Below are 24973 nucleotides of genomic sequence, written 5' to 3' on the forward strand. Positions count from 1 at the left end.
CTAGATGGGTAAACGGGAGGCCTTAGTTGAGCATTTCTGGTGATCTTTCTTTTCCTGCTGCTTTGCTGTTTGCCAAATCTGGCTAGAGTTAAGAGGAAAATCTCAGTGAAAGGCTCTGGGATGTCTGAAGCTCACTGAAGTAGTGAAGCCCAATTGAACTGTGAAGCTACCTGTTCTTAAGCAGCTCCTATGTGTCTCTATCATCAAAGCATTTATAATGATAGAACTTGTACTACAGAAAACCTCTCTGACAGCAGTTGTGGTGTAAAGGCCCGTTAGAGTACATAGAACCTGGAAGCAGCAGTGAGATATATCTGTGTGCAAGGTATGAAAATACCAAATCTGAAAAGCTTGGAGGAACATTTAATTGCTATGGAAGAGCTGAGTTAGATGAATAACCAGACTGCTTGGGTGTAGGCTGAAACATTCAAATAGTACACTGTCTACAACAAGCCCCAAGAAACAAACTAAGCAGTTAAAATGTTATAGCCTATATCCTGGTCCCCTTGAAGTCAATCCCAAAGCTCACATTGGCTTCAATTAGCACCAGAATGTGGCCCATTATTATTACCAGGGATGTTTACATTAATTAAAAAATAACATTTATCGAGCAAATGATACATGCTGTAAACTCTGCTTGTACCATTACCTCATGAGTCCGTGAGAGCCCGAGTGGCTGAAAACTTGAACAAAAAGCCCCCAAGCCTCCTCTTTCCTGGTATTCCTTTCCCTCCCAATTTCCAGGGAATGAAGTCGGCTTGATTTTTTTTTAAAAAAAGAATGATCTGAAATACAAAACCCGCCCCCCAGTCTTCCTAAACGCCCTTGTAAGCACATAAATGTCACATCCTAGGGAAGGTCCCCTTTTCTGCCATAGGAGGACCAGAACTTGCAGGTTGGGTGAATGCAGTTTGGCTTGCATTTGGACTTGAGTTCATCCCCGTGGGAATATAATATAAACTTTCCATGTAGTTGCCGTCAGTCGTTTGGGTGGCTGGCGGCATTTCAGTCAATGGGAAATGGCCGAAGCCCTCGTTGGTATTTTCTTGAATGGGTGATTGGTCTTGAAGGTCCATCTGCACAGGTGGCATCGCAGGAGGGGGAGGGGGGAAGCCTGGGAATCCAGGGTACGACATATACGGTGGACCATAGCCTCCTGGATTCATAACCACTGGTGGGAAAGAAGGCTGGTAAAGTCCGCTGTGCGATGACAGTGGGACTGGTGGTATTAACACTTCAATGTACTGCCCCGTCTCTGGATCGTAAAGCATCTTCAGCTGAGGCTGCCTTGGTGATTCCACATAGTAGCATTTCCCGCTCTCTGGGTCGACTAACATTTTCCTGTGTGCCTGTGGAGGAGCAGCAAAGTGTCTGGTTGGGCTTGGGGGAATCTTACCAGATGGGGAGACCCTTTCGTTTCTTCTCGAGAAATTGGGAGCTTCGTCAAGTTGTGGGGGGATCTGCCCGTGGCTCAGGTTACCCTGTAACAAATTGTCAGAGGGCACCCTTCTTTCTAACTGTCTTGGCAGGAAATGTTCAGCACTTGCTTTGTTTCCCGGAGCTTCTCCGCTAGGCTGGAAAGAGACACTGGACATGAAGGAGTTGTTGTCTGGGTGCGCAGGTGATGGGTGCTTAGCAACTGCCTCGGACTGATGGGCTCTCACAGGAATTGTCAAGTAATTTGTGTTGTCAGCTTGTGCTGACGAAAAGTACTGTTCATTTGTCACCTGATGCTTATTAAGGCCATCGAACCCTGGGTCATGGAACTTTCCATAAGAGGATGATGGAGTGAAAGGAGGGTTTGATATTGGCTTGATCCCATCAGCATACTCTCGTGTTGGGAACGGGCTATCTGAAATGTCACATTCTGGAGGCATTTTGTTATTGTTATCCCAGGATCTGGAGTCTTCCAGTACTCCTGTTTCAAATAAACTGTCAGCAAAATGGCTGTTGGCTGCAGTCTGTGCCTGATTGTTTTGGGTGCTCATCACTGGGGGTCTGATGGATTGTGGGTATCTGCTGCTTCCATGGATTAATCCAGAGAATGCATTTTCGTCTTTCAAAAAGCCTGAAGAATTTTTACTGTCTTTAGGCATCGCTGAGATATTCTCACTGGGCAAATGTTTCTGATGGGACAGTTCAGGTTCCTGGGCTTTGGATGGGTCATGACTATGGCTCACTGCTACATGGCCACCATCTTTCTTACCGATCTCCTGGAGACATTTAGAAGACGGGATCACGTTGGCCTCCGATGAAGAAGCAGCCTCGTTTTCTCTTGAACTGAGAATGGACGGCGAGAAAGCTTCATTTGTGGTCCTTTCTTCCAACACAGAACAACTTGAAGCGGGGAAATGATCAGTTTCCGTTTTGTGTGTCTGCTTGGAGACAGAACTGTTGACTTTAATGTTCAGCTGAGACTCTTTCTTGGTCGCTGCAGAAGAAGGTCTGACGTTTAACTCAGTCCGCTCACAAAGCACTGGTTTATTTTCAACTTTGGGCTGAAGTTCTTTATTCTCAACCACACACTTCCTGGACTGAATTGAAGTGATGTGCACTGCAGGTTCACTCACCGTGGGCCATCTGTTTTCTGGATGACATGTAGATATGTTCCCCGGTGTCTGTGTTGGGGCGTGAGGATGATCAGTGCTACTCGAGCCCAGATCGTGTAAAGAAAGGGTTGATGCATCCACGTCTCTCGTTTCATCTTGCCTTTTCTCTTGTAACTGGTTTACTGCTTGTGTATCCTCTTTCCGGCGTACTGAGGTGCAGTGAATGAAGAGAGGTGAGATAGACATAGAGTCTTTTGGCAACACACCTTGGCTGCTCTCGCTTTTGCTTTCTGAGTAGGAAAGCTGCTCGGCACTGGAGCTGTCTGATGATTTGAAACCAAGGTTATGGGTGTCGTTGACTAATTTCCTGACGTCTCTTGGCTGATGTTTTCTTATCTTTCCTCTGCTTTCCATCTGGGGGGCCTCGATCAAGTGGAGTGTTTCATCAGAGCATATTTTGCCAGAAGTTGGAAAAACCAGCGATGAAAATTTCGTACTCTGAGCTGCGGGCAACCTCCTGGTATTGGAATCTCTGTCTAAAGACAAGTGCTTGAACGCATTTAGAACATTGGGCTGTTCATTTGTAACCTGAGGGATGAGTTTCATTTCTTTGGTTTTGGATGTGAAGGTATTCCTGGAGGTATCTTTGGCTGCCACAAGGCTTTTAGTTTTGAAGGGGATCTTCTCTTCTTTCGCCTGGGTGTATTTGTTCTGCCGAATGGCTCGCTGTTTCAGGTTTGGCCAAGGCTTTGGCGTCTTGGCAAATTTTGGGATTGCGCCTGTGGTTTTAGTATCATCTTGCATGGACTCAAACACAGCCCGGGCTCTCCGGTACTCTTTTCTCTCTCCAGTTGCCGGTTTTCTTGTGTTGCTTGATTCTATCAGCTTTACATCATCGTCTGCCAAGACAGGGAGTCTCATCAGTTGACTGGCTTCTTGATATTTCATCCTCTCGTTCAGCTCATTAAATGTCTTTTTCAGTTTGCAGACATTCTCCCTCAGTTGTTCATTCAACACAACACCTTTCGTTGGCCTGACGGCGCAGATGCCCTTGTTATTCACGGCCACGGGCTCAGATCTCTCGCTGGTAGAATGACTTTGCACATCCTCGGTTGAAAAGCTGCAGTCTGATTTGGACAAAGAACTTGACTTGCCTTCTAAACTGTCCCCCTGGAGGTCTGTGCTAACGGAGGACGGGACAGAGGAGGTGGAGCTGCCTCGGACAGACCCTTGCTCCGTTTTGATCCGTTGTTCGTACTGCATTTTTTTAGCCAAAACGTTTTTCACCAGACTTGAAGCCATCCTAGTTTTGCTGTAAGAACTGTTCAGAGAGGCTGCCCTCATAAATTGCTTATAATTGAGCCTAAACTCATCACTGATAGTCCTACCCTTTATGCACGACTCTTTCCTTGGTTGTGTGAATGGCTGGAGGATAGCACAGTCACCAGCGGCACAAAAGCCTGTGTCTTTCTTCTCCTTCCGCCTCAACTGAATCTGACGTTTGGGCACCATTCTTTTTTTACAAAGGCTCCTTCTCCCATCAGCATTGTCTAGTGTGACGTCAACACACTCAAAGTGTTCCTTCCCCAGTGCACTAGCACACAAGTCCTTCTCTGGGGCCTTGTTGGCTGATGGGAACTGCCAGCTTCCTTTAGTGTGGTTAACCACCACTGTTTTCCTTGGGTCGCTACACGTTGGCCACCTGTTCATTCCAATATTGTCTTCCGGCAAGGAATTGGACAGGCTGGATGACGTCCTGTTACTGGAACTGTACATATCTAAGTAACTGCCTTGGGGACACGAGAGGCTCTGGAAAGACAGGGCGGTAAGTTTCTCTACTTCGTTATCAGCCTCATCAGAGTCACTCAGCACACTCAAATTTTCTCCAAAATATTTGGGGCATGCTGCTTTGCTACTTACAGGACCATGAGCTCGACCAGCAAGGACGTTTTTCTTCAGCTTGCGGACATTGGGGAACATTTCCTTGGATTTCTCAGAACCGAACTGTGTAGGGCAATCCAAGTATTTAGATCCGCCGTCTCCTGGCTGCAGCCTTCTTGTGACTGGACCCATGCTGCTGCTGCACACTGGGTCCGAGCTATTCTTAGATTTGATTGACATCTGAACCTGTTGGCTCTCCTTGTCACTGGGACAGAGTCCGTCTCTGCAGGTTTGATCTTTTATAGCACCATTTCTGCCCGCCTGCAGGCTCTGGGGTCTCATGTCTTGGACTGCCAACGAGCCTCCGAAAGCCTTGCTTCCATTTACAGCAAAATGAGCGTGAATTCCTTCAGATGTAGCAACATAAGTATCAGCTTCCCCTTCGCTGTCTCCACCTGGATCTTGTAAGGCCTTGCCAAAGCTGTTCAGAGTCCCATGAAGTTGGCTGCCTGTGCCCTTGGAAACTTTGTTCCTGTCGACGGGGCTTGCCTGACCTGCAGAGAGGATTGGTGTTGCTGTTACGCTGTCCTGCTTGTACTCGGAGTCACAGTAAGTGCGCTGCTCGGTATGATCTCCAGGTTCTTCGAAGTACTCGACGCAGTCCTTAAAACTCTCTGCTTCCTCTGAGCACAGAGCTGTACGGTAAGAGGAACCAGATGTCTCAGAAGTGTGGTCTCCCTTGGAATGGGTAGAAACGTGACTGTCCTTCTCGGGAGAAAAATGGCTGCACCCGTAGTGGTTGAAATGTTCTTCAGTCAGTCCGCCGGGCTCAGGAGAAATCTGGCCATCCCTTGCCACACAGGAGAACATTTTTATGCTGTAGCCCATGTGAATCCGAGCTGGGAACAATGGGAGGCTGGATCCGGTTTTATCCTTGTGGCTGGGGCTGTTCCCAGTCAAGCTGAGAATCTGATCTTCTGGATGAAGCTCATGTTCCACCCTCTCCCTGTTTAATCCAGTCATGATTTAAAAAAAAAAAACCCCAAGCAACCTCCTGGCAGCGTCATGTGCCTGAGAAGCTTGCGGAGGAAAATAGAAACGCATAAATAACAGCGTGCTATAAAAACACATACATCAGTAAACAAACAAAATATCAACGCCATATTTGCTTTCTTTTTCTCCAGAGCAACTCCCTCAGAAATTTAGAGGAGCGATGCCCGTGTTTCAGAAGGCAAACGTGATTTGAAATAAAATGTAGCTGGGAGACAGCTATGTGAATAAATAGCAACCAAGAGCAACCGTAACTAGCGGTATTAAAAAATGCAGCCGTCAGCTGACATCGCATTTTCTCCGCAAGAAGAGAGCTTTCCACCACAAGTGCTTTAGTAATATTTAATTTATTTATTTATTATATATTAGATTTTAAACTGCCCATCCTCGAAGGGCTCTGAGCGGCGTACAGCAGGCCTGCAACAACAATACATAATAACATTAAACACAGCAGGCTAAAAACAACATTTTACACAGAAAAACTAGTGTAATTTAAAACAATTTACAAATCTATAACCATAAAACGCAGCAGCAGCAATAAGATATAATACACCTTAATTGATAATAATTTCTAAAACCACGCTAAGTTTTGGTCCTCAGAGTGATGGAGTAAAGGCAACAAAGAGCCTCCGGGGTTACTGCTCACAGAACTTCATTCCATCACACTTCCTGTAATCTGTAGATGAGAGCCAAAAATTAGGAAAATTACTGGAACGTCACATTCTGAACTTTCAGTTCCAAGCCAAAAAATGCCACCGGCCCTGATGTTCTGTGGATAAGAGATTTATGCTGGCATATCTATGGTGCACCCCCTATACTTGAATTACCAGTTAGAGGGGCAACTGAGTTCTGCCAGAAGTGGTAATCCGGAGTACACTGGGGTTGGACCCCTTGGCTACTGGGTACAGTGATGCAGAACACTGGAACAAGGTGCCATCATTACAGTAAAAAACTAGCATTATTCTTTGTTTTGGTTTGCTACTACCTCTGTCATAACAACAGGATTATATTTAATGACAATGGCTCAAATCCAAAGCTCGTTTGCTACTCTTGCAAGAGCTCTTATTTGCTCCTCCCACTGCACTCCCCTGCCCCAGTCCCATGTCCTCTAAACTGTTCCTGGAGGTCCCCTGCTGACGCTTCAGGCAATATCTCAGGGAACACAATGAACTGTGGTGGGAATGAAAAGGTTGGAAAGTTTTATTCCACTTGCTGATTTCTGCTCATCCAACTTTAGATCCAAGCCAATAACTGTGCATCATATGCAGACATAGAATCATGTAGTCATAACAGCGTCGTTAGGTATTTTATCAAGCAGCAATTAGATTGAACAAATAAATCAAAACTTCAGCCCTTTAGATGTACTGTACTTTAGAAACATCTCAATACCCCATGACTTTTACATAAATGTAACCAGTGGTGGGATTCAGCAGGTTCGCACCACTTTGGCAGAACCGGTTGTTAAAATGGTGCTTGTAAACAACCAGTTGTTAAATTATTTAAATCCCGCCACAGGAACCGGTTGTTAAATTACTGTAATCCCACCACTGGATGTAACCAACATGATCAGTCTTATCTGGCCTTTTGCTTCCTACGGACACATTTGATTAAAATAAGTATAACCATTTCTTCACAATATTTTTGACTCCTCTTCATTTCAAATATCCCATACTCCCATCATAAATGCCTGGCCTTATATCAGTCTTTACTGCAAGCAGCTGAGTGATGGTAAAACTTCAGCAGTTTGATTTGATAACCAGACCAAGTGGTCCACCGCATCATTATCGAACGAGTTGTACCGTTTATCACGTGAGTTCTCATTCCTCACGAGGGAAATTATTACCCCTGCCTTAAGCCCCCTTTCATCCTTGCCAAAGACACAGCCCTGATCTGGTATGTAGCGGCGGCGAAATACCACTGATTATTTTACATTGTGCTTCTGCTGAGTTGAAATTCAAGACAAGTAACAATTTAAACTAGATGCAGACAAGTGGACTAAAGGAGACTCCAGACAAGGCTTAAGGAATTACGGCTGCTGGCTTTGTGCCTTCCATCGTCTCTCGAGAGCAAGCCAGGTTTACAGCCTGGGCGGTACGGGGTCAGTAGTTGTACCTTGAGGCTTAAATCACGGTGGTGGTGGTGGTGGTGGTCAGGATTGCTTCTCACACATAGTATTTCAAAGAAGGCTATGATTACTTCTTCCAAATGTGGCTCTTATGAACATACTTCATTTACTGCAACCTGACTCTTGTAACATGGTCTCTGTCGGCTCAGTCGGCACTTGATGCAGAATGTATCAGCCTGCCTCACATCAGGAAGGGGTCAGAAAAAAAAACCACATGATAAACACCACTGTGTTTGCACTGGATTCCTGTAGCCCTGTGTGCTTAATTTGGGATTTTGTTATTGTCTTCTAAAGGTCTAAATGTTTTGGGTTCTGACACCAGGCCAGAAAAAAACATTTAGGATTTTCCCAATCCTATTCATAGAGACTTTTCCTGCCTTCCACACGGGAAAAGGTCCTCTTCAGCTGCACAAACTTTCAACACACTAAGATCAAATTTTATCCAGCTCTATCGTCACATTATAACTATTTCAGGTGATTTCAGGATGGTCAGTTCAGGTAAATATTGTCAATTGAGGGCGAGTTGCTGATTTGCTATTGGTCAAACATCTCTTGAAGGCACCAATTCCGCTCCACAGTTGGCATCCCCCCCCCCCCCCCAAATTTGTTACTAAGGGAAGGACAGAAGGCTTCTAACTCTGCAGCAATTCTGGACAAACTTGACACCACAGTAAAACCTCTCCTCCAGGCCACCGGTTATACCTGAATGCATCTCGAAATGGTTACACATATGCAGCTGTCAGTGATAAGGGTCATTTCTGATAATAGTTTTGCACATTATGCAATACACAGGTTGAGTCCGGTTTCCACATCTATAATAAATGAAAGTTGCAGGTTCTCAGTTCCAGTTTGTGGTGTGCACAATTCACAATATTGTGGTGTGCACAATTCACAATATGAATGCAGTGCCTCCGCCTTCCACTATTTACTCAATCTGAAACATTTTACACTGATGAGTTTCTTCAAGGGGGCCAAACAGCACCTTCCAACCAGTTCAAGTATGAAAATGGTGAGTGTTTTGTATGGAGGGGGTTGAAGCTCCTTCCCCACATGCAACACAGCTGCAATCTCAATTGGACACCATAACTCACATCTGTTACACAAGACACAGGGTGGGGACCCTGACTTCAAGCTACATGCCCCACAGTGTATGAAAGGTATAGCTGAGAGAGCCAGCATGGTGTAGTGGTTAAGAGCAGGTGGATTCTAATCTGGAGAACAGGGTTTGATTCCCCATTCCTCCACCTGAGTGGCAGAGGCGTATCTGGTGAACCAGATGTGTTTCTGCACTCCTACATTCCTGCTGGCTGAGCTTGGGCTAGTCACAGTTCTCTCTGAGCTCCCTCAGCCCCACCAACCTCACAAGGAGTCTGTTGCAGGGAGAGGAAGGGAAAGGAGTTTGTAAGCCACCTTGAGTCTCCTTACAGGAGAGAAAGGTAGGGTATAAATCCAAACTCTTCTTCTTCTCATGCCGTAACCAGCATCTTTTCCTCTTCATGCCACCTGGCTGCCTGCAGCATTCCTATGAATGAGTGGACTCAAGGCTGAAAGAATTAGCCCATCGCTGACTTAACACAAGCCCTTCTTTTCAGGTGATAAAAAACAGCCAAGCTTTGGGTAGCACTACAGACAGAAAGCATTTCCACCAGCAGAACAGGACCTCCAATGCCTCTCCTGCTCCAGCCCAAAATGTCCAAAATGCTGCTCCTTGGGTCCTCCACATCCTTCCACAAGTGGAAGTTTACCACATGATCCAAGGCCACGACTCAGCCACATTGGTAGAGCTCATTGGTAAAAATTATAATTCACTACTTTTGAAGAGGTTAACTTTGTTTTGCAGCAGTTGATTTCATTCCTCTGAGACAATGATTAAAACAGTCTTCAATAGTTCAAATCAAGTTAATAGTTTAAAATACTGATCACATGACCTAATCTTGTTTGGTTCTCTTTGCTCTGTAATTGGCCATTTTGGCTTCACTGCAACTGTGAAAGAATGCAAAAGAACGTGCATGATGGGAAAACAGTACTTTCCTTCTTCTTTTAAATGATCAATAAGAATACTTTAGAAATATGTTCCTATTCCTACAACCTGAAGCTGAAAGCTAGGATTTCTTCATGGGAGTATCTGTTGGCTATGCAAGCAGTTTCCATTGTGAACAGAGCCGTTTATAGCCTCTGACACGATCCCACCAACCACGATTCAGAGTTATCAACACCAAAATTGTACTGCAGATCTGCTTTCCAAAACAAATGTGTGGCTCTTGCTACCTTTCCATCTATTTGATGATAACCATGTGCTCTAGTTGAAGAGACCCAAGTTCAAGTTACCGCTCTGGCATGAAAGCTCATTAAAAAAAGCAGCAGAGCAGTTGGCTGAAGAAGGCTCCATTTCAAGCTGTAGACAGAAACTTTCACAACCAATGCAACTACTCTAGGATGCAATCCTGAACATACGTTCATGTTTCACTTAAATCGGCAGGACTTTTATGTAATTATGGCTTGTAAATCCATGTACAGCAAGTGGGGCTATAAGCCTTCGAAGTATCTGGGCATGTACATGACTATTTTCTGATGGAGACACAATTTAAACCTTTACTCTCTCAGATCAGCTCTTACAAGAGTATACTATCTCCTCTTTATAATTACTTCATTTTTGTATTGTTGAAGGCTTTCACAGCCGGAATCACTGGGGTGTTGTGGGGTTTCCAGGCTGTATGGCCATGTTCCAGTAGCATTTGAACCTGACGTTTCGCCTGCATCTGTGGCTGGCATCTTCAGAGGATCTGATGGTACCATCAGATCTTCTGAAGATGCCAGCCACAGATGCAGGCGAAACATCAGGAGAAAATGGTACTGGAACACAACCATACAGCCCAGAAACCCCACAATACTTCATTTTTGATGTTGCATGACACTAAATGTTATCATTTATTGTGTTTCCATTGATCAAGTCAACTCATACAGCTTAAAGAAGAATATAAATATGCACTGAAACAAGAATAAATTAAGAGATGAAACAAAGCGAATTCATTATTAAGGCCCCTGAAAGTGTTACGGTTTTAGAAAAGGCATAAAATTAGGAGAGTCGGATCCAAACCAAGTGAATTAAGGAGAACGAGGAGAAAACTCAGAATCAAGCCACTGAAGATACACAGTTTAGGAAATCCACAGGGAGTTTTGACAAGATATGTTCTGGGAATTCCCTTCTGGCAGCTTAATTTCCAAGTGTCCACGGGCTTGATCCACATCAGAGCCACAGCATCTACTGTAATTCACTCTACATAGGTCTCCCCTCGAAGTCAGCTCAGTGACTCCAACTGGTGCAGAATGCCAGAGCTCACCATTATCAGGAGCTAGGCAGAGCATGAACCCTAACCCTAACTCCCATTCTGCCCCGCAGTTAACAGGCTCGATTCAAAGGCACTGGTTTATCACATGCAAAGCCCTTCGTGGCTTTGGGCATTCGTATCTCCAGGATTGCTTCTCACAAGGCTCAACCATTACAGCTTTGCTGATCTGAGTAAGGGATTCTGCAGGTGCTACCTAGCAAATGGGCAAAAAGTCAACTGTCTGATCCTGTGCACTGTCTGCTGTGGTGCTCACCTTATGGAACGGTCTACTTGATGAGAGCAGGAAGCCTCTCACTCTCCTGGCATTCCAAAAACCATGCAAGAAAGAATTATTCAGGAGGGCTTTTTCATACAGGTAATAAGGATGTACCAAATGGTTCAGAAAGATTCTTTGGTAATGATATGGGGGCTGTGATCTGTACTACTGTGTTTAACACATGCTGTCGGTTGATATATGATCTTAATATGTAATTTCTGCATCATTTAACATACCATGTTAATCAGGGACAGAGCAAGGGGGAAGTGCGCCCGGTGTGCGCGCACGTTGCGCGCCCCTCCAAGCCCCCCCGGAACGCCCCATCCCGCCCCCTGGAATGCCTCCGCAGGGGCGCCCATCTGGTGCGTCGCGGACCTCCCCCACCCCCTTGGCACTACGTCTCTGATGTTAATGCTTATACTTTGTGCTGTTTCAGGTTTCTGCGGTCCAAATTCTCTTACATTGTTGATTGTATTGACTTGTGCTGCATAAGCTGACTTGAGCAAAGTGTACTATAAGCAATGTAAATAAACATTTATAACTGCTCCATAATACCTCTTTACTTCTCCTCTTCAAAGATGGATCTGGAAAAAAGAATTCTTAGCATTCCCTTTTTTGGAATGTATTTTGCCTGAAACCAAGAAAGTAAAGTTGCTGCACTAATACAGGAGCTACTTAATGTGATTCTTTCCCATCTTTTTTATTTGTTTTGTGGTGTTCCACATCTCGTTTCCACGTCTGGTGTGTCACATCTATTCTACCTTGCAGAGTTGTTGTGAGGATAAAACGGAGAAAAGGAGGACAATGCAAGCTGCTTTGGTTCCCACTAGGGAGGTCTAATTAAAGTAAATAAATAAATAGACATAGAGGGCAGCTATGCTCTTCACAGTGAACTAGACTTCTTTTTCAATATTCAAGTTTGTGCCAGACAACGCGGGCAACAAAACCCCTATTGACATACAGCTGCTAAATTAGGGAGGATAAAATTACCTTTGGAAGTACTTGGACGACCAGCGCAACACGAGTTCTTGTGAATATTTCAGTATCTAAATGTCAGGAGGTTTTAATCAGCCCAACTTCCCAAGCGTCATCTCAATACTGAAGCCAAGCCAAGATAGCTGAAACACCTTTGACACACCAGCTTAGCTTGCTGATTCACAGCGCAGGGATCCAACCTATTCCCAAAAAGCATGCCAAAACCGCTGCAGTTCTGGCTCTGAACTTTGTTTAGAGCTCGGGACAAAACAACTTTTCAGAGTCTTGTGTTCCGAAAATGGAAAAGCTTGAATCAGACTTTCTTCTTTTCGGTGCAAAAGATGAAGGCATGGCAGGCAAACAAGCAAACTGCAAGAGTAGCAGCAGTTATAGCACAGAATGAGTTGTAGAGGACTACTCTTACTGGAAACTATAGTAAAGGGTTTTTTTTAAAAAAAAAAAAAGTCCAGTAAAGTAACAGCAGCAGGTGCTAATCCACTGGAGCCATGCCAGGACCATACGTTACTGGATACCCTGGGTCAGATGGGTTCACCAATGCAGCTAATTTTAAAGTCTTGGGAATTAAAAATACTAGAGACAAGCTGAATTACAATTAACTTTTAAAGTGACAATAAAATGTTTAACGGGGGCTTTTTTTGGCCTGTTCTGTTTTTAATTACATAGCTGAGAGTTGTGGGGGTTTTTTTGTTTTTGGTTTAAAAAGGCATGCTGAGAAATGTCCCACCCCCTACAAAGTATCTAGTACTTGGATGTCATGTAGGCCACGGTGGGAGTGGTAAATAAAGCCTGCATAAGCCAGAGGGCCAAATTACCTTCACGATCAGGATCCAAAGTGGAAATGTTACAGATGCCACACATTGTGTAGTGCACAGGTGTCAAACTCGCGGCCCTACAGATGTTATGGGCTACAGTTCCCATCACCCCCTGCCACATAATTAGATTAAGTACTCACATAATTAGATTCTGCACAGCAACGGACGTATGTTCTGGAGGAATACTGCATTTTCTTCACTACGGAGCAACCGGGGCTTCATCTGGGTCAGGGTAAGCTACAGAATATTTTCAGTCACTAGAACTGACTTATGAGAGAGATGAACACGTGCCATATAATCTTCCTTCATCACTGAGCAATATCACTATTTCTACACATGCGGCTTTCAGAATGGATGGCAGGGCTCCCAAGTGGGCATAAACCCCAGGGCTGATCACTGCTACAGAAATCAGTCAAGCAACACAAAAATGTCCAAGGGCCAATTCTGAGTTTCAGCCACACAGTTAGACTCTTTGTTGCTGAACTGAAGGGACCTTCACTTTCTTCCTTACAAACTGAGACCTGGTCTGTACATCTAGCAACAAGGTAATGGAGCTCTGAGGTGGCTCTTCAGAGTGAAGGTACTGGATCAAATTTTTGAACAAGAAGAAGAGGAGGAGGAGGAGGAGTTTGGATTTATACCCCACTTTTCTGTCCTGTAAGGAGACTCAAGGTGGCTTACAAGCTCCTTTCCCGTCCTCTCACCACAACAGACACCTTATGAGGTAGGTGGGGCTAAGAGAATTCCAAAGAACTGTGACTAGCCCAAGGTCAACCAGTAGGAATGTAGGAGTGTAGAAACGCATCTGGTTCACCAGATAAGCCTCTGGCACTCAGGTGAAGGAGTGGGGAATCAAAACCGGCTCTCCAGATTAGAATCCACCTGCTCTTACCCACTACACCATGCAAATGGTATATAGAACAGCACTTTAGGAAGCACATTTTCAGTATACCTGTCTTGTTTGTGTGCTCTCTTATCATACGGCCACTGTCACAAATATTACACCCATGCGTACTTGGAGTACGCATGGGTGTAATACAGTGATGGCGAACCTATGGCACGGGTGCCAGAGGTGGCACTCAGAGTCCTCTCTGTGGGCACGCACAAACAGAGTTCATCATGTGGGGGGAAAATCGCCCCCCCACACACACACATCTAGGCAGGCCAGGGCTGCTGGGCTCAATTATTAGCATTAAACCTAAGGCCTAGTTTTGGGGTAGCAGTGTAGGTAACCCTGTTAAGCGCTGTTAAACCCCACTGATTTTCATGCGTCGAACTAAAGCACAATCCTTTACCTGGGAGTAAGCTTGGTTGCTGGCAATGGGGCTTGCTTCTGAGTAAACCCTCCTATGGTCGTGATTCACCCGGAAGAGCATGGTTGCTTCAAAGCAAAGCCAACAACTGCCGCCAAGCTTACTCCCGAGTAACACATGCCTCGGAGCCAACCGTTTTTCCTAAACTGAAATCTCAGTATTCGGGTTAAATTGCCATGTTGGCACTTTGCGATACATAAGTGGGTTTTGGGTTGCAGTTTGGGCACTCGGTCTCGAAAAGGTTCGCCATCACTGGTGTAATATTTGTGACAGTACCTGTTGTACACCTGCCTTGATTATCATACGGCCAGGCATTTTTACACAGGGGAACATTAAACACTGTACCTGCCTTCTGATGTGGCAGTTTGGGATTCTGTTGTGTCAGTCTACCATCAAATTTTCCTGCATTTGTAGACCAGCACTCTGTCTAAAAAAGAGGAGTGCTTTAGCAGTAGCACACTTCTCCTCGGGGTCCATCCTCTTGAAGTGCATTCTATCTGCTCGACCCAAGCCCCACTCATTGAAGTTCCACATCCAGGACATGAAACCTAAATGAAATATTTATGTTTAGAGGCTGTAAACTTTTGCACACCAGATGGGGACAAGCAACAGGAAAGGATGTTGCTTTCATGTCTGCCTGCAGTCTCCCCTAGGGCATCTGTTGCTTCCCTGTAATAAACTTTGTTACACACAGAATTCCACTGATGAAGCTTAAGCCGCAGATATTAGTGTGGTTTATATCCATATTTCAATGGGTTTGGCTTCTGCACCACACAGGTTTGCATCAAGGATGCCAGGACCCATTCCAGAAGTACCCAAAAAAAATTAGTAAGAATTTGAAGAGCTAATAACAGAGAGAGAGGTTACAGCATGTGGATGCTAAATGAATTTGGCAGAAAGATAGATCAGGAAGGAAAACAACAAGAAATGGCCACGGCTAGGAAATGGGGTTATGGTAGCAAAGGAGGACTCAATGACACTAATCTAGCCCACCACAGATAACAAGGTAAACATGGAGAACGAAGAAAATTTAGAGAGAAAAAAATTAGGACCTTTGCATATTATTGAATTATATGTTCAAGGTTAACAGGGGACTGACAACCTTATTACCTTTTAAAGGCTGAAAGTCCTGGTAAGAGCTTGAAATACTGTGATGGACAATCCAATAGATTGAAAACCCTACATTACTGAAGAAATGTATGTGGCTAACTTAAAGATGGCTACAAATACATTTGCCTACAAGAAATGAGAGGTTGATAGGAGAGGGCAGTGGCGTAGCACCAACAGGATAGGGGGGGGCGACGCCCCAGGCGAAGCCGCAGTGGGGGGGGTGGCATTCTGGGGGCATTCCGGGTTGGGCGGCGCCGTGGCAGGGGCACAGGGTACACGTGTGCCCCAGGCACAGTTTCCCCTTGCTCCGCTCCTGTGAGAGGGGGTGGGAATCAATCATTTCTTGACTTAGCAATTTGAGATCTGCTTCAGAACTCTTCCCACTTGCATTATGTCTTACACAGCTGCCAGAGGTAAGCTAGAGGCATCATATTTAGTTTGCTTTAACTTTTGTAAACATCTCATGTTAATGCAGTAGCCTGAGATGTCACACTTCCAACAAACCAGAGAAATGGCAAGTTGTGTGCCCTGATTTAAGCTTCAGAATCTAATTGCATACCGGAACCACAGGCTATCATTACTGGGTATTGGATAAGGCTGGGGCTCTGCTACAGGGTCCACTTTCAACATCAAGAAACTATAATCGTAAGGGTGGATGGAAGGGTTCCTGGTGCAAAGATTCTCCGAACACCAAGGATATGGACGAAGGGCTTCCGGATCAGAGGATGGGAGTTCATCCCAGACTTGAGCCGTGGCATATTATGCTTGAGAAATTAAACACTGGAAATGGAATGTCGTAAGCAAAGGAAGAAAGAACACAAGATGTTTCAGTGATTTCACTCTGCTGGGCAGAAATAAGCAGTTGTTAACAGCACTGGGCTGTCCCATTTTTGTAGCTTTGGGACAAGTGTTCTTAACCACTGGAAAGACCATCGCCAAATGGAAGTGAGTGGATTCACAGGCAATTAGCTTAAAATTATTTATTTGTAAATTTCAGTGCACTGATTCCATTCGATGTTGACAATAGCTAAAACTTCACTACCTGTCTTTCAAGCCATCTTTTTCATTTTCCAGAGAAGAATGAATGGAACCTAAGAGTCACACCAGACTGCCACTTGACAGATTACAAGATAGCTCTCAGCCAGAATCCCTTAAATGTACCTGTATCAGGAATGAGTTTAAATAATTTGCAGAAAGATCCACAACATAATTAGACTATGTAGATTGGTGCACAGATGGTCTCAAGATCATCTGGATATATGCCCTAAATATGAGGGGCCCAATTCTGCAATCCCTGTCGATCTCAACTTATATACAAAACATGCCAGTTTAAGACTGGGACCTGGTGGATAAGTACGGACAGACTACATGCTTCTAGCGAGCGTTACCCATAGGGATTATGCTGGATATTACTGTTTGGAGGTGAACATCTAAATGGTTTCTTTACCTACAAACAACAGAATTTCTTCATGAGAAAACTGATAGACAACATATAAGGGAATGCTGCTAGAGTTACTTAACACTCTTCTTGGGTTTTTCCCTGAGCACTTTTGAAATGTAATACTCCTGTTGTTTTTGTATTTTCAAGTCAGATGCTTGTTTCCTGCAAAAACAAAACAAAAACTGCAATGGAGAAGTTGCAACAATAGATCACAAAACACATATCACATCATTTTCTTCACAAAGATTCATCAGGCACATCCAAATAAAGCAGTCCTTATTCAACTCTGGAACTGCTTTCATACATCAAGAAGTTCAATGGGAGTCACCAGGAATAAGTTGGACTCACAGAATAATCCCTCCATGCATATTAATAATTTTAAAAATAAATATTTATTATTTTATTTTATTTGGTTTCTATACTGCCCCTCCCCTTTTGCATTCAGTGTGGTTTCCAACACTTCAGCATGTATAGGCAAATTGACATCAGGACCTTGCAGAACATTCACACCAATTGTACAATGACAACTCAATACTGAACCAAACTGTAACCAGTAGAAAAGCAACCTATGCTTCCTTCTTAATATACCTTTAAGAATACTACGATACTCTGTTCTACAGAAAGATGATATTAGGGTTGTATATTCCCCTGCCAAAGAACAAAGAATGCCAGACATTCTTTGTTGTACGATGCTCCGTCTGGGTTCTAGTGCCTACCTAGCCCTGCCCGTCCATTTGAAAGTAAACATACATTTTGGCATACATGCTCTTGTATCAAAGTACCATGTTCGGTAATGTACAAAATAAGGGTTTTGACAAAGGCAGTACATAAAAGTGAATGATAATTCTCACATTCGTTTGGAATTATTCTAATGCGGAGGCATATAATTTTCTCCACCAATGCCCCTCAACTGACCAAGCCATCATCTTTCTGTGGAACAAACAACCTGTCTCACTTTACTAGCATAAGAAGAACTGCTGACTGTTACGTTTAAGAAAATAGGAAAATAATGCCAGACTCCAGATGGTATTCTGGGGATCCACCAGAATTATAGCTCATCTCCAGACTACAGAGATCAGTTCCCCTGAAGAAAATGGCCATTTTGGAGGGTGGACTGTATGGTATGAGACCCCGCCTGAAATCCCTGTCCTCCCCATGCTCCATTTCCAGATCTTCAGGAGTTTCTCAGGCTGGATATGGCAACCCCACACCCCCATTCCCTACTGGTGGCCATGGCGACTCTCGTTATGAGGTGAGGAATGCAGACTTTTGGAGGCTTCAGTTAAAAGCTCAGATAACCGTGCTAGCTCAGCACAACCTTCCTTGACTTGGTCAAACATTCCCCTTGATTCTTTACTTGGCATTCACTGACATTGCTACACTGCGGTTCATTCCCCCTTCAGACGCTGGACATACCTTGTTTCAGGTGGGAGAATAATAAAGAGAAAAGAACCATCATGCTATCTCTGTCAAAGCGTGATGGACTAAATACAAAGGTCAGTGGTTGACGGAAGGCACTTCCACACACAGAACAGAACTTTCCTGCCTCTCTGTTGCTGCTGATGCCCATTGAAGCTTCCCATAATGCTGTTCCTGGGGGGGACGGGACCTTACTAACAGAACAAGATATGAACTGGTGGTCTACAGTGAGAGTAGGGGAACTGGCTAGAATTGCATCCTATCTGCTGCTGACGGAAAAGGCCTTTTGGTTCCAATGCATGCATTTTCAATTAATTGTCTAAAAGTACTGACAGACAAGCAGATGAAACACTTACTTCAAGGTTTGCTTCTGTTTGTTTATGAAGTGCTGCAGCTCCTTTATCTCATTGTTTTTAGAGTTCAGAATGTCTTCCTGTTTCTGAATATGGCTCTCAATTTCTGTAAGAGACATTTGAAAGAGAAAAAAAACACAGCTTCAAACTTTCTGCATGCTAAACCTGAAGAACTCAGGGCAGATGGCAAGCATATGCACATATCATGATTAATAATGTCTTTATTTTGTTGAAGGCTTTCACAGCCGGAATCACTGGGGTGCTGTGTGGTTTCCGGGCTGCATGGCCGTGTTCTAGCAGCAATCTCTCTTGACGTTTTGCCTGCGTCTGTGGCTGGCATCTTCAGAGGATCTGATGGTAGGAAAACAAGTGGAGTATATATACCTGTTGGAGTGTCCAGAGTGGGGGAAAGAACCATTGTCTGTTACATGTGTTGAGTGGTATCCACACATTAGCATGTGAGTAACAATGAAGATAGCAAAGTCACTAGGTGAGGGCATCTGAATAGAAGTAGCCTGTCCTTTGTTCTCTTTAATTGTATTACTGCCTATAGTCTATAGGTTCTTTCCCCCACACAAAACAAGGCACCAGTATCTTGTACAATGGCTGAACAGAGTATTTGGGCAGATCCCATTACCTAGGCAGGGAGTGACCCAGACTCAGGATAAAGAGGGACTACACTCTCATTGTGCCCCGCCAGCATGGGCCAATACGCTGGCAGGGACTGATGGGAATTGTAGTCCATAACATCTGGAGTGCCAAAGGTTCGCCACCACGGACCTAAAGCCACACCCAAGTTTGCTATCAGCTGTTTTCTCAATAGCAAACTGCAGCCAATTATGGCTACGTAATACATGTCAGCAAACATGTGATAATTGCAGGGATGTAGGTAAGGGGGGATTCACGGGTTCAAACCCCCCCATTACATGTCCAAAGAAAATTGTCTCTGGGTGCCCCTCCCTGGGCATGGCCACACCTTCCTATGTCCCACCCCCCAGCCTCAGTGCTTATAAAAGCAGCTCTCCAAGGCCGGTACCCGTAGTCTCTTCTGGCTTTCCCGGTGAGAAGAGCAAAAGGGACTGCCAGCTGCGAGCCCGGGTAGGGGTGGAGTCCTAGTGTGGTAGAGCTTGGGGAAGCCCTGCCCTGAGCCTCGCCTCCTGAACCCACCCCATTAAAAATGTACACCTATGTCACTGGTGTATTCATATTTTCCACCACCAGGTATAAACTTAAGACATCTCAGGGATGCATCTAGAAATGTAACATGACACACTTTCACACAACAAAGTAATCTAGCAAACCTACCCGTACATTTGCTTTTCAGTTTGTCTTTTTGGATTGACTCCTTCAGCGCTTTGTTTTTCACATTGGAAAGTCTACAACAGAAGCAACAACAAAAACCTGTACAGTCGGAAAACACACCCTGCACCTTTCCTTTAAGCTTTTCCTATGATATCATAATTATTTCACAACTGACATTCTTCACAGGATCATACATTGGTCAGAGTTTTTTTAAATATCACTGGTGGACTGATCTTGCTCAGGGAAAGGGATCCTTGATATTGGTTGGTTTTAGCACCCCTAACATTATGTAGGCACGAGCACTTATATATTGCTGTAAAAGTTATGACCTAGAGAAATCTATTAGAAAGTTTGTTGAATACACCTGTGGGTATCTTATTTCAAGTGTGGCTTCAGCTATGTTCAGAGGATGCAGCTAAATAATATTCACAAAATCCATGGGTAGGAAGTTCTGTGTGTGTTAGTGGCAGCTTTGAATTCTGGGCAAGTAGGTCTAAAGAAAGGGGGTGTTCGCTCCTTTGTTCCCAAGCCATTTCCCTTGTATAAATTCTACCTCCTGCAGCTGTCAATATCTCTGAAGCAGAAAAGTATATACATCATTTTTGAATAGTGCCTCTTCCCCAATCTTCAAAGTTGTTGGGGGATAATTATGGTTTTTTTTACATGACAAGAGAGTCTAATCCCAGATTGTCCATGTTAGATCATGTTGCTCATAGGCATCATTAAGATTAATTTCCTGTGCACTCCCTTCCCCTCATTGGAATCATTCTGAAATATTTCTCCAGGTTATTTTACGGCTAAAGAAATGCTGCCGCTCGTGTAATTGACACTGCTCTTAAAACTTCTCTCATTTAAATGAAATACCTTCTGCAACCAATAAAGGGGCCTGTTCCTGGAAACTAGTAATCAGCCTAGTTGTCGAATCAGGTTTCTCCAGATGTTCACGGACTACAAATGCCATCAGGCCCTGTCAGCATGGCCAATTGGGAATTGTAGTCCATGAACATCTGGAGAGCCGCAGGTTGCAGACCCCTGAGGCGTTCTAAAAGTCTAGAGCCCATGCTCATTGTATGGAAATTGTTTTGTTGTGAACAATTGCTGTAAGCCGCCTGAAGCCTGCTTAGGGGGAAGGGTCGCACACAAAAACAATAAATAAGATTAATAATTATTATTATTATTATCGCAACGAGGCACCTTTGTGAATTAAAAATTGTGGCACTGATGGTTACTCTCCAAGTTCCGCGAAGAACTAGAAGTAGCTTTTTAAAAAAGGAAGCAACAATATTTCCCAAAGTTTATCACACCTCGTTTAACATACTGATTTTTCATGTAAAGTTCTGAATGCCAGCATGGAGCAGATGGGAGGCTTGCGCAGCCTGCTATGAAATTCACTGCATTTTTCAGAGCAGTTGTGGTGGCTGTATTTCTCAAAAGAGCCAGGAACATAGGGGTTTGAGTACAATCACACTTGAGCACTGGCGTAATGCCCATTGGGCAAGGTGGGCAGCTGCCCAGGCATCACTCATGGGGTAATCAAAATGCTGGGTCTCGCTTTTGGCATTTTAGTGGTTTTCTCCATTTTGGGTCTGCAGGGGCGCAGTTTTAGTCTAGTGGCACTAAAATTTCAGCGTATCATCAGGAGACACCCATATGCTATTCCCCCCAAGTTTGGTGAGGTTTGTCTAGGGAGTCCAAAGTTATGGACCTCCTGCAGTGCTCTATCCCCCATTGTTTCCAATGGGAGAAAATAGGAGATGGGGGCTACAGTTTTGAGGGTCCATAACTTGGGGCCCCCTGAACCAAACTGCACCAAACTTAGGGGATATCATTAGGGCAGTCTCCTGATGAGACCCGGAAAGTTTTGAGACTGGGCCTTCAGAAATGTGCCCCCATTGTGCAACCCCTCTGGCTTGACAGCAATGCAGAAAACCAATGCAGAACAAAGATTCTTGGGCAAATTTCTAGGATGTTCCCAAGTAGGTGCATTTTGATGTATCGGCACCAAAATTTCAGGGTAATCATCTGGAGATGATGGCAACTCCCCCAAGTTTGGTGCAGTTTGGTTCAGGGGGGCCAAAGTTATGGATTCTCAAAACTGTAGCCCCCATCTCCTATTAGCTCCCATTGGAAACAATGGGGGATGGGGCACCCCCTTTGGGAGTCCATAACTTTGGACTCCTTGAACCAAACCTCACCAAACTTGGGGAGTAGCATAAGGACAGTCTCCTGATGATATGCTGAAATTTCGGTGCTGATATGTCTAAAGATGCACCCCCTGCAGGCACCAATGTCCTGGTGCAAAAAAAAATTGGTTGTGGTGGAGTGGCTGCCCAATTGGGGGGGGGGGGCATCCAACTCAGGTTTTGCCCAGGGCTACAGTTTGCCCAGGGCTGCCTCATTACGCCCCTGCACTTGAGTGAAACAAAACTGCCCTCCCCAAATAGTGACCTGGTTAAGATTACTCATACAGGATCCACATGGCTTTTCTGTTCAGACATCCGATATTAATGAGGATATCTTCAGAAAAACTGCCAGCTGTTTTCCCTGTCAACTGGGAAGCAAATTACCCAGCTTTATGTGGACTTATTCACAATGGTCTCACTTTGCCCCAAAGCTGCAATCCTGCGTGTATTTACTTAGCGCTTCATTCCGCTAAACAAAATGGGACACGTTTCAGGATAAACAAGAACGGGATCAGACTGAAATTCTAAATGCACTTTTAAAATCATAAATCCCACTGAAGTCAATGGTGCTTTATACCAGAGGCTTATAGGCACAACCGTTCTCTTAGATGTGAGAGTGGGCAGGGGGAAAACTCTCCACCCCCTCAGAATAGCTGCTACAACAACTGGAGAACTCTCCAAGAGCAACAGGACAGTTGGTTACAGCACGTGCTAGGACTTAGCTTCTTCCTCCTTTCCATCTTCTAAATGCACAGTAATAGAGCAGATAATGGAATGCAGCTGCTCTTCTCCAGTGCTAGGACTGTTTGTTCCTGCCTCCGAAGCACATAAGAGGGAAGGCTACTGAAGCTGTCCCTCCCTTGGTAAGTGCCAGCAGCAGTGGCAAACAGTTCTAGTTTGAGAGAAGAACTGTTGGATTCTGGCCTGCTTCCAGTTCTAGCATGGCCTGTATGAAGGTTGATGGCCTCAAGAAACTGGCTAGCAATCAATGGGGCCCATAACTGACGCTGTACCCATTCCTATGGTATTAGAAACAACTTTTTTTAAAAAACAGCCACTCTCTAAACCAGCTTTCTCCAGACACTTCTCCAATGTACAATCATACGCATTATCAAACGCTTGTTTCTCTCTCTTAAGTTGATTCGACAGAACTTCAATCTCCCCCAGGGCAAACTCCAGCTGTTCAGATTCCTTAGCCAGATTTCTCTTGGTCTTTGCATGTTCTTCTACTTCCTCCTATAAATCGAAATACAGTTGAAGAATGTAAGTTACTAAATTGCTGAACAGATTTCATTTGCCAACGAAGCAACGCAGGTAGTAGATTCTGGTTGTTATCTGCTGTCACAGCCCCTGGTATTTAAAAGTACTTTCCCACCTTCAGTACCACTTTATTTATGATCCAATTTTCAACAGAATCTAAATATTGAAAACCTATAGGAAACCTAGACAGAAGTGTTCTAGAGCCCTTCGGGGATCGGGCGGTATAAAAATCTAATAAATAAATAAATAAAAATAAATAAACCTGTGTAAAAATTGGTAAGGCTATGTAACCACTGCAGATAAAAAGCAACTTACCTCTAGCTTCTCGACAATAGCCTCATATTCCACCCTGCTAACAGAATTCTCCTCCAGTACTGTAATCTATAAAAAGGACATTGCCTTTATTAAAACATTTGTACAAATGGTATATCATTCAGGAATATGTCTGAATGTACATTATTTTTGTAGTGTGATCTTATGCAGAATATGGTATACCAAAGCCAACTGATTTCATGATTAACTTAGCAGAACCTTGGGCTGTTCAAAGGGCAATGCCAAAATAATATTTGCTCATTTGCCAGAATATGATTCATTTGTGCCCCAGATTCAGAAACTAGATCCCTGCTTTTCTACTGAAAGAGTACAAACAAAATGTCACTGCATGTCATGACAATGACTGATATTTCAGAGGAAGGTGTATGTAACCTGAATAACTAACAGTGCAGTCCTAAGGATAATTATACCCTTCTAAATCCACTAACTTCAATTAATTTTAAAAGGTGTAGTAGCTAAGAGTCCAGGTGCTAATTTAGAAAACCAGGTTTGATTCCCCACTTCTCTATATAAAGCCTTCTGGGTGACCTTGGGCAAGGCACAATTCTCTCACAACTCCCTTCAGCCGCAGAGGCGGATAATAGCAAATCACTTCTGAAAATCTCTTGCCTTAAAACCCCTGTAGGGTCACCTTAAGTCAGCTGCGATTTGATGGCAAACTCACACACAAGTTTGTTTAGGTTTGCACTGTAAGAGCCAGTTTCCAACCGTGTCCATTCCCCCAGCAAGCATTATTCACACTGCCTCTCAAACTGGCAGCACCATTTAGCAGTTACTGCCAGCGAGCCGCCTCTCATCCGTGTATTTGCCCACTCGCCCTTTACAAAGCCCCTGACCCCAGTGCCTGCACCATATGGTTCACAAGCTTATTACAAGAGGCATGAAGACACTCTACTTTTCCTCTGCATCAGATCTACTGATTTCTTCCCACTCCTTTTCACAAGAAAGGGGAGAACAATTGCTATATATAAACATTATTGCAAGGAGGGAGGGGTAGTAATATTCGTAAGCATGGCTGTGAAGGGCTCTTGGCTTATACTTTAACTCATCGCCAAGGGGTAACGACAGCTGCAGAGGACCAGGGAGGTCTTGGGGCTCAGGCAGCGAAAGGGACGGTGCATCTCCTTTCCCCGCACCTGCTGCCTCAGCTTCTCCACCAGCACCTCCTGGGTCGCAATCACGTCTCGCAACTGCCGGAAAACCACCAGCGACGCCATCTTGCCACGGGTTTAAGCTCCGC

The 24973-nt window shown here is 44.4% G+C and overlaps 3 protein-coding genes across 3 annotated transcripts in view; all 3 read right to left on the reverse strand.

The window, feature by feature from the left end:
* LRRC63 (leucine rich repeat containing 63) overlaps nt 1-12308 on the reverse strand; it is a 53266-nt gene extending 40958 nt beyond the window's left edge. Inside the window, exon 1 of the mRNA XM_048499760.1 lies at nt 12202-12308. The gene's annotated coding sequence lies outside the window, so the exon portion shown is untranslated. The remainder of the gene's footprint in view (nt 1-12201) is intronic.
* On the reverse strand, nt 327-5453 carry PROB1 (proline rich basic protein 1). Its single transcript, XM_048506124.1, has 2 exons — nt 4221-5453; nt 327-4157 (listed from the first exon to the last, which is right to left on the reverse strand). Exons 1-2 carry the CDS (start codon nt 5451-5453, stop codon nt 843-845), a joined length of 4548 nt encoding a protein of 1515 aa, XP_048362081.1. The 3' UTR covers nt 327-842.
* A 4099-nt stretch (nt 12309-16407) lies between the features above and the next one.
* Nucleotides 16408-24973, reverse strand: SPATA24 (spermatogenesis associated 24). Its single transcript, XM_048499802.1, has 6 exons — nt 24870-24973; nt 23716-23781; nt 23246-23376; nt 19961-20031; nt 18659-18761; nt 16408-17045 (listed from the first exon to the last, which is right to left on the reverse strand). The coding sequence occupies exons 1-6, from the start codon at nt 24948-24950 to the stop codon at nt 16955-16957; spliced, it is 543 nt and encodes a 180-aa protein (XP_048355759.1). The 5' UTR covers nt 24951-24973; the 3' UTR covers nt 16408-16954.

The sequence above is a fragment of the Sphaerodactylus townsendi genome, linkage group LG01 (genome assembly GCF_021028975.2).
Source record: "Sphaerodactylus townsendi isolate TG3544 linkage group LG01, MPM_Stown_v2.3, whole genome shotgun sequence".
Taxonomy (NCBI): Eukaryota; Metazoa; Chordata; class Lepidosauria; order Squamata; family Sphaerodactylidae; genus Sphaerodactylus; species Sphaerodactylus townsendi.

Bases quoted from the DNA above. Each gene is read 5' to 3' on its own strand.
- SPATA24 (XM_048499802.1), bottom strand. From the start codon at position 24,950: ATGGCGTCGCTGGTGGTTTTCCGGCAGTTGCGAGACGTGATTGCGACC. The intron at 20,032-23,245 runs GTATGATTGTAC...CTTCTGTTGTAG, and splicing joins AAACAAGCGTTTGATAATGC to ACTTTCCAATGTGAAAAACA. The intron at 18,762-19,960 runs GTAGGTTTGCTA...TGTCTCTTACAG, and splicing joins ACTGAAAAGCAAATGTACGG to AAATTGAGAGCCATATTCAG.
- PROB1 (XM_048506124.1), bottom strand. From the start codon at position 5,453: ATGACTGGATTAAACAGGGAGAGGGTGGAACATGAGCTTCATCCAGAA. The intron at 4,158-4,220 runs GTGGTGGTTAAC...GCCCCAGAGAAG, and splicing joins GTAGCGACCCAAGGAAAACA to GACTTGTGTGCTAGTGCACT.